We start from the raw sequence: 14,132 nt of genomic DNA, 5'->3' as shown, positions 1-14,132 counted from the left end.
ATAGAGTGAGTTTCAGGACAGGCTCCAAAAGCTACACAGAGAAACCCTGTCTTGAAAAACCAAAAAAAAAGTAATTATTAAACATTTTATGTACAAATCAGATATTCAAGTGCATGCAATAACTCACTGACTGGCTTTTTTCCCCTATTTTAGCTCTTCTGAATGCACTCACAATTTCCAAGGTGTCATTTACCACATTTACTGTTAGGTTATTTTGTTTGTTTGTGTTTTTAAAGTCATATTTATTAAGATAATTCATCCTCTTATATTTTGGAGTGATGGAATTTTTCTGTTGTTTCGCCTCTCAAACTAAACTCTGTTTTTTGTGTCTGTGTGTTTTAGAATGTTAGGGATAACCAGGCTTATACACATATTAGCTAAATGTTCTTCCACTGAATCACACTTCTAATCCTAAGACACAGTATATTTTAAAGTTAAGCATACAAAGTAATGGGTATGCATTATGACATTTCCATACTTATCTATCATTATATAAAACAGATTTTTAATATAATATCCTTATTAATTCTTTGAGAACTTCACACGATATATTTAGATAATACTCACCCCCAGCTTCTCTTTGTAATTCTTCCTAGATCCATTCCCTCACATTCCACCCCTATGCCTCCCAACTTCTTGGCCTCTTTTTTTTTACATATTCCACTGAGTCTGATTTGTGCTGGCTACATACTCATGGATTTGGGGCCATCCACTTAAACTTGTTCAGCCTACCAATGGTCATAGTCTTAAGTCAAATTGATGCTTCCTTCCCCAGAAAACACCAACTGTCAACAGCTTCCCAAATTAGGAATAGAGACTTATGAGCCCCTCCCCACTCCATTCTGGAATGTTGACTAACCTGATCTTACATAGATTTCATGCCGGCCATACCACTGCCATGAGTTTATGAGTGCAGTGATCCTGTCATGGTCAAGATGACACTGTTTCATCCTTGATCTCCGGTCTTACAGTCTTCTTGCCCTATCTTCTGCAATAGTCCTTAAGCCTTGTGTGGCAGGGGATCATAGATTTACCATGTAGGACTAAACACTGCAGTAACACTTATTCTCTGCACTTTGACCAATTGTGAGTTTCTATGTTAACCACCAAATACTGCACAAAGAAACTTCTTTGATGAGTTCTGAGAGCTACACTTATCCATGGGCATAAAGATATTAATTTAGAGGGCAGTTTGATACCATGTTATTTAGCAAAATAATGGCAAGTTTATTCAACCTTGCGGCTGGTGAGCTTGTCAGCCTTGTGTCCTTTGTCAGATTTATGGTGCTAGTCATCTCTTCTTCCTCCTGTGGTGGGTCCTTCAATCTATTCAGAAATGGGTTGTTTGTCCCCTTATCATTCATGCCACTATTTCAAACATGTGCATATCTTGCCATGCCAATCATTATTGTTGATCACAATGTTCACAGCTGGTAAGACCATTGATGACTTTTCCCTCGTTCAGCCTAAATAACCCTTCCAGTACTTTGAAAGCTTGCCAGCAGAGAGGAAGCTTCCTGGTCAGTACACAAAACACATTTTGATAATGATTTCTTTATGATTTTATTAAGGCTTCTAAAACGACGCAAGAAGAAGGGAATTCAAAGAAAGTGCAAGGCTGAAAATTTGAATGCGGAATATCCTGAATCAGTCAATGAAGTATGTACATTGACAGTCACTAAGTAGAACCCTCTGTCTTTACCTTGTAATGCTATTATTTAGTTAATATGTGTTGTCAACATGTAAAAACTTTCATTTCAGTAACTGTCTTGTGAGCATGGCAGTGTCCTATAGTATGCTTTTTTCTTACTGTAAGTAATAGCCATGCTTAGAATAGTCTCTGTGATAACTTAGAAAAATATCAAGCTAAACTCGTTTTCAGACATCATTTAAAGTGGATTTTTTTTTGTAATTTGTAAGGAAAGTTTGAAAGTTGAGCATCTTGACTTATGGCTGTATTGTTAGAAATTGGGGTAATGAGGTAGGAGGATGGCTGCAAATTTCAGGCCAGCTTGTGCTACACATGAGTTCCAGGTGAACCTGGCCTGAAAAATGGGACCTAGTCACAAAAAACAAGTTTATCAAGGCATGAGGAGATATTTGGTGGGTAATAGAGCTTCCTGTGTGAGCATGAGCACCCAAATTCAAATCCCCAACACCCACATAAAATTCTAGGAGTACATGCTCACACTTGTAACCCTCACCTGTAGAGCAGTGGTCCTCAAACTTCCTAATGATGAGGGTAATAAAATTCCTCAAATTGTGGTTAACTACAACCATAAAATCATTTTCTTTGCTACTTCATAGCTGTAATTTTGCTACTGTTATTAATTGTAATGTAAAATTTTTGGAGATAGAGGTTTGCCAAAAGGGTCATGATCCACAGTTTGAGAACCACTGTTGGAGAGTGTGGAGACGAGCTAGGGCTTGCTGAGTGCCAGACCTAGCTCTAGGTTCAGTAACAAGTTTTGGCTCAAAGGAATTAGATAGTAATAGAGCAGGATACCCAGTGTCAATCAGAGGCATATGTACTTACACACACACCACACACACACACACACACATACACACACACACACACACACATGGTAAGGGAGTCTATTGATCTATTTGCTGCTCTGGGTTCTATAAGGAAACTTCAGACCATATTACACATCCCTTTATGGATAGTGCATGATCCCTAACTAGCTTTGCTTGTTCCTATCCTTTCCTTAAGTCATTTCTTCATTATCATTCATTATTCATTCTTCATTGTTTACTGGAGTAAATCCAATAGGCATAGACATTAATACAAATCTAAAACCTGGCCTTCCTCTTGGTGATCTGAAACTCAACTCTAATACAATATTACAATTTTAAGAAGGGAAGTATAGAAGAACAAGCATTTCCCACTGATGCTTAGTGAAGTTGTCCCTCCTTCCCTGCCACTGCATGTTGCATGTAGCCTAGGTGATATTATGCACAGATGGATGCCTTCTTCTGATCTCTGTGGGTAGTAGGCACATATATGGTGTACAGACCACAAACATGTGAAATTAAATAAATAAATGCATTTTTAAAAGAAGGGGCTTATATGTAAATATCATACTCCCAGCCTGAGGTTGTAGCCGAGTGTTAAGCACTGACCTAGCATACTGACACAAGCACAACAGAGTAAGAGCTTCTGCCTCTGAAGAAGTACTTATGCTGAACCTAGCATTTTGTTCAGAAAAAAGTATGAAACAGAGGGAATTAGATAGAAGACTAAGTAGAGATATAGAAGACAGAGAGGGGACAAAACTCAACTCGAACTTTAAACAAAATGACCCTGAGCAAGATGAATAGCAGTCTAATATCAGCTCAACAGATTATCGTTCTAAGTAATGAAAAGATTGCCATATTTCCAAAAATGCATTAATTACAAATAAGAGGACACTTAAAAAGTCAGGTTGTTGCCGGGCGGTGGTGGCACACGCCTTTAATCCCAGCACTCGGGAGGCAGAGGCAGGCGGATCTCTGTGAATTCGAGGCCAGCCTGGTCTCCAAAGTGAGTTCCAGGAAAGGCGCAAAGCTACACAGAGAAACCCTGTTTCGAAAAAGAAAAAAAAAAGTCAGGTTGTTCCTGTTTCCTGAAGTTGAAATGCTTCATATGATTCAAGAAACAAGTTTCTAAAAGAAAAAGTGCCATAGATATGTCTTGGTAGCTAACCCTACCCAACCAAATGAATTACCTCCGTGAAACCAAACTTAATGTTTAGGCAGGGATGAAGAGGATTTGACTGATGAACATATTTTATATGAAGAGTGGTTCATATGCTATTCAAAATGGATCAGGTTATTAAGGAAATAGAACTATACCACTCTTTAGGAATAAAATATGCAAAGTCCTAAATTATTAAGCAAGGTCTGGCATGAGATTTTTTTTTACTTTTTGAATATCATCAAAATGGTGACCATGAGAGTCTGAGAAGATAGCTTAGTCCATAGAGTGCTAGCCTTGCAAAGACAATGACTTACAATTATCCTGAGAACCCACCTCAGTATGGTGTACATAATGACATGATGATGTACACTTATAATCCCAGAGCTGAAGAGGCAAGAACAGGCAGATCTCTGGGGTTTGTTGTCCAGTCAGACTAGTTTGGATAGTGTGAGAGACTCGACACATGTGCTTGTCATGTAGCTTCCAAATGCAAGTTCACATGTGCACAAGCACCAGCACATACACATGTGTACACACACACACACACACACACACACACACACACACACACACACACACACACACATTATTTGTAGAAACAATTCTTTTAATTTTCAATTTAAGTACATTCTAAGCTGATGGTAGCCTGTTTTATATACCCTTACAATGCTGAACAATAGACTGCTCTGTTCACTCTTGCAATTCTGGGCTTCCACAGAAAGCAAAAACTCCCATTTGCCATATGGTCATGAGCCACCATGTGGTTGGTGGGAATCAAACCCAAGTCCTCTGGAAGAGCAGCCAGTGTGCTTGAACACTGAGAAATCTCTCCAGTCCCCACCAAATTGCATTTTAATCTTAGAGAATTTTCTATTTAAGGCTAATTTCTTGGTAACTAGCCTAATTCCAAGTTGAGCATACATAAGTGTTTTAAATTAGCATTTGACTAAAACACAAGCAGCCTAAGGGAAAATGACAGCAATGGATTCCTTTACTACAGCCAAAATACTCTTACTGATATCATCCCACTTAATCAACCTAAAATATTAATCATCTCTTACTTGGCTTTCACTTGCTTGAAGCATACTTTGCATGTGCAGGAACTCTGGGAAAACTCACTGGGGTCTACTATCCAAAAGATGTTGAAGCTTAGTAACTTAAAACAATATTTTAAAGGATATATATATATATATATATATATATATATATATATATATATATATTGGATTTGTGTTGGCTTTTCAAGTGATTAAAGTTACATCTAAAGTTTGGGTTCCTGCTTGTGTTTCCATTTATTTGCATCTTATTCTATCTGGTTAGTGAAATGTGTTACCTTCTTTTGGAAATTCAGGTTGAGTTTATAGATATTCAACTGGCCAGTGAACAAACACCATTTGAATTAGTTCAGATCAGGCCACCGTCTCAATCAAGTACATGCACAATAATAAGTGTAGATACAACCGTGAGCACGACCACAAGTATTTCATCCACAGAATTTGCAGCAGCAGCATTTTCACCCGGTAGGTACAACCAGCTATTTGGATGTGGACTAAATAAATGGAATGGCATTTGAGGTGGTTGCAAGGTTTAAAACAAAGATAGTGTGTGGTTTATAATGGTGTGAAATCACAGATGTCAAGTACAATATTGCTCATTTTCTGTGAATTTTTTCCGATGATGATTTCAGAGCAATAAAGTAAGAATCTTCTCATAGATTCAAGCAATCAGGACTCTTACACACTTTATAAATCCAAACAATAAATGTGCAGACTTTCCTCCTTTCTGCTGAATTAGTATTATTCAGCTGTTTTTTATTTTAATACTACAAACATTGTGATAGACCTGTCTTTGATGAAATAATGTTTTATCATTTGTGTCCGTGTAGTCTAGTCTATTGCAGCAACATGCTTTCATTGTTTTTTGTTGATGTTTTGAGACAGAGTCTTGATGTATAATTCACCCTGTCTTAGAAGTCATAGCAATTCTTTTACCTCTACTCCTGAGTGCTGGGATGACAGAAACACAAGCATGTGCTTTGCTAGGAATTTTTAATAGGAGTAGAGGCAAATAGGTTAATCCCTCAAAAATACTGTTGTTCCTTTTATGTGTTTCAATAAAGGGCTAATTACAAAATTGTACAAAAAAAACTGAAACACTTGAGAAAAGGATGGGTATCCATTTACCACGTTATTGTAGAGCTTTGTATTGTGGAATTTTCAGGTATTGTGGTTAATCTTTTTTAATTCTATTTTCTCAGTTCCAGATGTAGTTTTAATGTTTACATAGTTTTTAGTAATATCACTTCCATTATTTTTGTAAGTTTCATAACTCTATTTCAAACTATCCATTGAAAACAGCACAGGTATGTGTGTGTGTGTGTGTGTGTGTGTGTGTGTGAGAGAGAGAGAGAGAGAGAGAGAGAGAGAGAGAGAGAGAGAGAGAGAGAGAGAGAGAGAATTTCTTACATTTGCATGAGCAGTGATTGCTCATAACCTACATGTCTGGATTTACCTTGTAGGTTTGTTCTGAGGAATTATATTCATTACTGTTAAACCAACTGTGGACAAATCCTTATAAGCTCTTACAGCTGTCTTTTCCAGTCAAAAGAGCACATCAAGATATCTAGCAACAAATGTTGAATTTGAAAAACTTCTGGGTTCCTGGCTATGGCTTACTGATATTTATTTGGTCTTTTTTTACATTTGGTACCAGAAAACTGCAAACATACTATTATGGTTCAAAAGTGATTTGAAAGTGTTTGATAGTACAAGAGTTTAGTCAAAATTCTGAACACTGAAACTATCAAGAAACTAGAATTTTCCAAAATGACTAAAATGGAGAAACTGAAACTAATATATTGATGGAAGGGTAGTTTGCTTGTATTCATAGCATTGTGGTGAGATGTGCATCCTCAAGTTGAACAGAGAAGTTGGGAGGTGCCTGGTGGGTCACTCTGCCTGATCCTGATGTTTACATTTTGTAATTTTTTTCATTTTGTAATAATTTTGGACTTAGAGGGAAATTTCAATGCAGTACTCAGAAGGTAGAGGTACAAAGATGAGGCGTTCAAGGCCATTCTTGTATACACAATGAATTCAAGGCCATCCTGGAATTCATGAGATCCTGTAACAAAAAAATAATTTGAGTTGAAAGAACAGTACAGAGAAAAATGAACAAAGGAGAGAAATTTTAGCCATTTTATTTTGATCCCCCTAATGCCACACATTACATACGCAAAACACCACTGGGTTTCATCCCTATTCCTAATGTGAAGCCTTTTCCACCTGGCTTCTTTTACGAAGAAATGTACAGTTAGAAACTTTCCATGTCACAAGAGGAAACAATGATCTACTTCATTTTATTGGACTTTATGAATATACTACAGGATTTTAGTCTATCCATCAGCGGAAGGACATCTGGGTTGCTTTCAGGATTTTGCCGATTGTGAATAACGTTGTTACAAACATTTTCCCAAAAGTTTTGTGTGGAACTTTAAGTTTACTTGGGTAAATTCCTGACTGTGAGACTACTAGGTCATATAAGAAGTATGTCAAGTGGATTTTCCAAATGATGTCAGAATTCTTCATTATTGTCTTTTCTCAGCTATTAAAGCAAAGGTGTATTGTAACATCTTACAGAGTTGTAACTTATTTCAGCTTTGTTATTATAGGACACCAAATATTCTGAAGTAGAGCCCGCAGAATGTTGCCATGAAAGGTTACTAACAACTGGGCTGGATTTAAGCACCAGTGTGAACTGGGAGGTGGACAGAAATTCAGACATATTTTACTTGTCCTTTACTTTCAAATATGAATGACTTTTAAAAATACTGTTATCTGAATGATTCCTAGCACCTGGCACATCTCATTCTTAATCATAAAATTAATCCATACTGTCCTGTTGTATAAAGCTGGCATATTTTACCGTTATATTCATGCTCTCCTTTGTGCTTCCTTCCTCAGCTTCTTCCCCTGAACAGGGCTCTACCATAGATCCAAAGTCCTCACTAGAGCCTATGGATATGGAATTTGAAGCAGGTCCAGAATTTCTTCAAAATGACATCCAGGATGAACAGGCCTCCCCAGAACAAGGAGAATGCAATGATGAGGATGTAAAGAAACCCTTGGAAGAGGCAACAAGCTCAAATCCTAAAAAGGAAGTTATTGAAGTTTTTGATTCTTCTTCAGATGAAGATTACTGTGTAATAGTAAAAGAAATTAACGTTAAGAAAGGCCCTAAAATCCAACAACCCATCGTGGACCAAGGACAAGAACATCAAAAGACAGTTGAGTCATCCCCAAAGTGTCCAAGCAGAGAAGTACAGTCTCCTCGCCCAAAGGCAGTGGTGAAACCTATGGTGCGTGGAGATTTGCCAGCCTGTGTTATAGCTGAGGTACATCTGAAAGTCTTTCAAAATTAATTTTTCTTTTTCGTGGACCTCTACCATCATTGAGATTAAATTCACTGTTTACTCAGGTTTGCCTTATAGAAAGCATGATCTCTATTTTTCAAAACCATATATAACTGTGATGTACTAGCTTTTCAGAAACACATGAGAAGAACCCTTGAATCTTTACAAACTGGGAGGTTGGATGTTCTTTGAGGCACACCCCCCCTGTTTCTCATACTGTTAAATATACAAGGATGTTAAATACTGGTGAGAAATTTTGAAGTAAGTGGGAAATTGAGCTGCTCTGAAAACAGCATTTCTAAGGGTCCTGCTTTTCATCAGTTGTGAGGCAATGCTAACCATCTCAAGAAAAGACAGCTTTCTTGACAACTCATCCCACCCTTGCCCTCAGCACATACCACAACAAGCTATGCTGCTTCTTCTTCTTCTTCTTCTTCTTCTTCTTCTTCTTCTTCTTCTTCTTCTTCTTCTTCTTCTTCTTCTTCTTCTTCTCCCTCCTCCTCCTCCTTCTTCTTCCTCTTCCTCCTCTTCCTCCTCCTCCTCCTCCTTCTTCTTCTTCTTCTTATTCTTTTATTCTTATTCTCATTCTTATTCTTATTTTTGTTTTGGATTAATACACAATTAAACTCTTAGTTCAGGTATGGTCATAAATTCCTAAAATAATTGGTGATGGTTCTGCAATCTGGCTGTGTACAGAAGCTGAGGAGAGCCCAGCCAGCTCTTAGCAGGGGCCAGTGCAGCTTCTAAATGTTTGGGCTTGGGTGAACAATCCTTCTTCATGTTCACTGTGTTCTGTGCACTAAGGAAAAGCATGAAGTAACAACAAGACCTTTGTAATTTTTTGTCCTTCCAATTACAGCCAAGAAGACCACATCAGCAGGGTCCACTTTTGGGGGAAAGTGTTGACCAACGCTGTGGCCCAAGAGTGATGAGAACACAGGTCTATGATTTGACTATAAGTAGATCCTTCTCTGAGGAACCACCTTCTTACCAAGAAATTGAAGAAGAGGTATGGAAAGTTCATTTTTATTTTTATAACTGAAAGGTGATTCCATTGCATAAGAAGTTTGATTGGCTTGGTTTACTTGGCTCAGCCTACCCCATAGGCTGCAATTGAGTTGCCCCAAAGAATTAAAAATATCTGTGCTAACTGGACCTGTATACAGGCTCAATGACAAACATATGCTTGTGCAGGTGTTATGAATTCTCAAAAGTCTGTAACTCAGTGGCATGTGTGTGTGTAGACCAACAAAGGTTTCCTAGTGAGATCTGAGCTTGCTTTACTAGGCAGGGATGCATAGCAGAATGATTGGACCACAGGCATGTGGTGTTACCAGGTGTTTGCAAGGGTCTGCACTTGGCTGTGTGGTATGCTTTGATCTAGCAAGGTGAAGGTCTTTTGCCCCACCCCTTGGCATTGTTATTGAAAGGCCTTTGAAGTGACAGAAGGGGTTGGTGGATTTTGATCCAGGTTCTCTTGAAACTATCATGTGTATTTGTCTGTCTCTTCCCCACTATCAATCTAAAAGATTTTTATTCCTCTCTCTCCCTCATAGAACCATTTAGAAAGTTGGAGTTGGCCTCCCACACATGTCTGTGACTAGTGTGTTTCCAAAGCAGCCAGTAGTTCCCATACCCCAGTACGCAGAGATCAGACATTCATTATTTTCGGATTCATTTGAAGGTTGTTCATTTCTAGCAGGGGTGCTTTTTCAGATATCAAAGTACTTTTATATTTGTTTCTGATGCATCAATACCTGTAGGAAAGGGAACGACAACAATATGAATATGCCTTGGCTCAACGTATTGAGATGCTTCGCAATTTACCATGTGAATGGCCGATGGCACAGCAACAGATGGGGCAAAGACGAGAAATTCAGGTATGCCAGCCATAAGATCAGGTACAGGAGTAGTCAGAGCCTAAGATGTTGATAAGATGATGAGTGGCATACTGTATTGTTTTACAATAACTGTTGGTTTTGTGCAGGTGATAAACCTTACTAATGACCTGGAACAACTTCCCATTAATTCCTTTGGGAATGATAACTCTGCATATTCACGAAATGAGACACAGAGGTAAGAGACAGACAGATTGGGGGAAAGGGGGGAGGCCATTTCTTTTCCCCTGTTCCTGACTATATAGTGCCTATCTCAGGATCTGTTGATGAAATGGAGGGTGTTCCACACAGAAAAGCTAGATAAGACAGCCTAAAAGCTAGAGATTTCACATACAAACCTTGAAATCATTTGGGCTTCATTGCTCAAGTCCAGCCTCTCAGCACAGGGTGTTTGCACAGAAGTCTTTAGTGACCACAGCTGAGTAACTTCAGAATTTCATGTCCATTTTTCAGCTTCTTTGGAATGAAGGCATTGACCATGAAAACCATGGAAGTAGATGTAAGATGTTTGTTACATTCTGTGAACAGGCAACAGCATATAAAGGCTGAACATGGATCATGTAGTATGATGGCATGCATACATTCTAGCCCAATAATAATGTCTCTCACTTCAAATACCAGAGAGAAAAGGCTCCTCCTAGCATGTATTTAACATCGAATAAGTGCTTTTAAATGAATGCTTTCTTACTGAAGCAGAGTCTCAAAAAGCTATGGGTATTTCCATCTGCCCTTACACTTAGTGAAGTGGGTCAGTGTCATGTTATGTAATGTTTCTCATCATCAGAGCCTACCTTAAGAAAGATTAAAATAAAGATTAATGGTCTTTGGTAAGGCTTTGCAATCCATATATTCTCTGAATTGCCCAAGCTTTTGGTTGTGAAAGAGCCCTGGATTTGATGTTAGGAAATATGCCTTGCAGGTAGGTATTACTCAGCCACCAGATCCCTGAGGTAGTTATTTTTAGCCAGATGGAATGGCATACATAAGGCCACAGAGAGCACAGTCATGGTGAAACTGTTTATGTGACACAAAAGAAACCAGGTGAGTCAAGTTGACTTGACTGTAATTTATCTCAGCATCTGTGTTCCCTTTACATTGGCAAGTTCTTATACTGAAAACAAATGTGCACCAAGCAACACTCAAGACCAGGAGAATTCTTCATGGTACATCATTCTTTGACCTATGTAACTGATCCAAATTTCTTCTTTTTCAGATTTTATGATGATAATGCCGATCATACTCCTCCCCTGCTGCATTGCCCATTGGCAAGGTCACGTCAAACAACACCAGTGCCACATGAACCAGCAGCAGAGACATATCAACCTCTTGCAGCAACTGATCACCCATCAGCAGCAGTGTCAAATCCTTCATCTGTAAATTCACAACACCCATTAGCAATGTCACAGGTAAGTGATCCCATATCATCTGAAAGTCTTGATTCAAACACACGTGGACAGGGGATCTCAGAAAATTTCATGTAGCTATGGATGAAATAATAATTTTCACAATGTTATGAGCCACATTACAGAACATCATAATTTACTAAGGGTCAACAACCCTTGGCTTTACAGACAAAGAAAATGGACATGATAGAGATATCCTATAGCTTTTAACTTTTGGAGCAAGAGGGCTTCTGTGCCTCTTTTTCATAAGGAGGATACCTCAGGAATATGCACTGTGTTTGAAATACAGACTAGAAAGCATTATCAGTTTGAAGAAAATTATACATGTGGTGGTAGAACTCACTGCTGAGTAAAATCATTGTCTACTTGGATCCTTATATAACTAAGATCCAAATATGATTCTTAAATACAACCTAACTTTCAGTCTTCCACAGCATAGATTACCTAATAAAAGTGAGACACAAATCATTTTTAATGCCAAACTCATTGCTGAGTCCAGATTGCTTTCTGGACTTACAGATCTTATAATCCTCCAATGCAGTCTAGGTCCTACCTTGGGGGTGTCTCATTATATTGAGAAAATTCATAAAGTTCACTTGGCTGATTGTGCTTTAACATCAGGCATCTATGAGGTGCCTTATGTTAGACAGGTCAGACACACTTGGGGGCCATCTGTTGGGGCTGGGATTGCAGTATAAATGCTGGTCCAGATGACAATAACACAGAAGAATTAGCTCCTCATTTAAAGTCCCAGCTAGCCCTATGAGAAGCAGAAATATAAAATCTGACAAATTAAAAATCCATATAAAAATGTTTTCATCTGACAACACAATATACCATAAACAAAAATAGTAATCAAAAGAATGATTATATACTCTAAATGTTTAGAAATTCCAAGCCGCTTAATGTGTGATATTTTCAAACACATGCCATGACCAACTGAACCATCAGTGTCATTAGAAATTCGGTCCTGATGAGGGACTGCCTATATAGAGATCAAAATGAGCAAATGATCTGATGGGGCTTTTAGCAAAGTAGACTTCAATAGTACCTCATTTCTTGCCTTTTACCAAGACAATGACACCCTTGAATGGGGCACTAATAGTGAGAGTTGTCACCAAGTTGATCTGATAGTGCAGGCCAGTGAGGGTAGGGATTCAGATAGCTCATTTTAAGAGAAGTAGAGTAGGAGCATTAAGGGCTTCACCGTGAGGCCACCCTCTGAATCAGCTCTCTGCCTTCTGGTCATTCCTGCTCTGACTGCCGTAGTCTTCAGCTGTCTGCCCAGATTGGAGCCCAGTACCTACTCCATTTTTTTCTTACTCACCTCATTATGTTCCACTTACTTGGTCCTATTTTCATTTCAAAATAGAGTCAATAAAGAGTCCTACAACAGAAATCTTGATAACACTGCCTTTGTGCTTGTCCTCCTCCACTCCCTGGTGGGAGCTGTCATCTCTCCTTCCACTCTGGAAATGTAGAAATGCAAGTCCAAGCCTAAAGGTAGACTTTGGCTAGGCCTGGTTGCACAAAAGTTGAGGAACAGACACACATGCTTTAGCTTAAAAGGCAATTTTGAGATCTCAGGACTGCCACTAAGCCAAGAAGAAGCTGGAAGAAGAAATGGGACAGTCCTCATGTCTTTCCCAGTTCTCTCTCTCTCCTACTATCACCCTGTAAGCCCCTACTGCAAAGGAATTTGTCAATTGCTCTCTAGCTTGAAATAAAAGGATCCTTCCATAGCCACAAAATGGGCCAAAGAAGTATAGCAAAATATTTCACTCTATCACCCCCCCCTCTTTTTTTCAGCTTGCCTCTTCTAACCGCCAAAGAGAGAATGGGACACGTTTGATTCCACCTGGTCAAGAAAATTCAGGTTGTTTTCAGGCTGAAGAGAATATTGATCCTCATCCATGAGGGGAAGATGAGGCAGAAGACAGACCACCATGGTCTGTGTGGGAAAGGGACATACAAAATGGGCAGAGTCCCTTTATGGGAGAGGGAGGGTGGGTTATTTTTTTCTCTTTTCAAAAATTGAGTTTCTGATGATTTTTAAAGCATAACCAGTTTATTGGAAATGATGCTACAGAAGGAATCTGTCACATCCGACTTTGGGTGTGATAGCAAGTATTCACTGGCCCCTACTTGCCGCAAGCAATTTCATGAGGCAAGCTGACTTCAATGGACATATGTTCAGGGGACTTTTTTGCCACAATAAAAAATGCCACATAAGTTTGAAATACGGAAAAAGCCACTCCACCATGTCCTTTTCCCAAATTCTGGGGTCTTAATCTTGATTTATTCCCACATCCCTTCTGTAGCCCTATAACCCTGTTACATTGGGTAACATATGTGAAATAGATTTCCAATTGTGAGAAATTAATATCTGCTCAAAATAAGGTACATCTTTGCTTAATAAACACTGTGCTTTACTGTAAGTCTTGTGTCTGTGTGGTTGACATTGAGATCATAGGAGTATTACTGACTTGGTGGACCCCTGCATATGTCCTGATGAAGAACCCATGTTCTAGAGCTAAACATCTCACACAGTGCCTGTTCCTAGCATATCATCCTATTTGTCAAACTTATAGATATCAGTGGTGGCTGCTACCCTCCTGTGTGGCAATGAATATAGGCTCCTGCTCTGTGCGCAGCCTTTTTGTTTGGTTTGTTAGCATTTGTGTGTCTGTGTGTTGTCTCTATCTAAGTTTTTAAGACAGAGTCTACCACTGAACCTA

At 38.8% G+C, this 14,132-nt stretch overlaps 1 protein-coding gene across 3 annotated transcripts in view; it reads left to right on the top strand.

The window, feature by feature from the left end:
* Positions 1 to 13,832, top strand: part of LOC107400195 (uncharacterized) — a 35,312-nt gene extending 21,480 nt beyond the window's left edge. Inside the window, exons 10-17 of one of the 3 annotated variants that reach the window (XM_076561612.1) lie at positions 1,572 to 1,659; positions 5,034 to 5,202; positions 7,645 to 7,967; positions 8,953 to 9,102; positions 9,857 to 9,973; positions 10,081 to 10,169; positions 11,205 to 11,397; positions 13,204 to 13,832. In XM_076561612.1, coding sequence (XP_076417727.1) covers positions 1,572 to 1,659; positions 5,034 to 5,202; positions 7,645 to 7,967; positions 8,953 to 9,102; positions 9,857 to 9,973; positions 10,081 to 10,169; positions 11,205 to 11,397; positions 13,204 to 13,311 — 1,237 coding nt within the window. In that variant the 3' untranslated portion in view covers positions 13,312 to 13,832. Of the gene's footprint in view, positions 1 to 1,571; positions 1,660 to 5,033; positions 5,203 to 7,644; positions 8,076 to 8,952; positions 9,103 to 9,856; positions 9,974 to 10,080; positions 10,170 to 11,204; positions 11,398 to 13,203 lie in introns of all 3 variants that reach the window. The other 2 variants (XM_076561611.1, XM_076561610.1) reach the window with 2 other exon arrangements.
* The last annotated feature ends 300 nt before the right edge of the window (positions 13,833 to 14,132 follow it).

The sequence above is a fragment of the Peromyscus maniculatus genome, chromosome X (assembly GCF_049852395.1).
Source record: "Peromyscus maniculatus bairdii isolate BWxNUB_F1_BW_parent chromosome X, HU_Pman_BW_mat_3.1, whole genome shotgun sequence".
Classification (NCBI taxonomy): Eukaryota; Metazoa; Chordata; class Mammalia; order Rodentia; family Cricetidae; genus Peromyscus; species Peromyscus maniculatus.
Note: the sequence above shows the minus strand (reverse complement) of the source record. Positions and strands in the feature narration are given on the sequence as shown.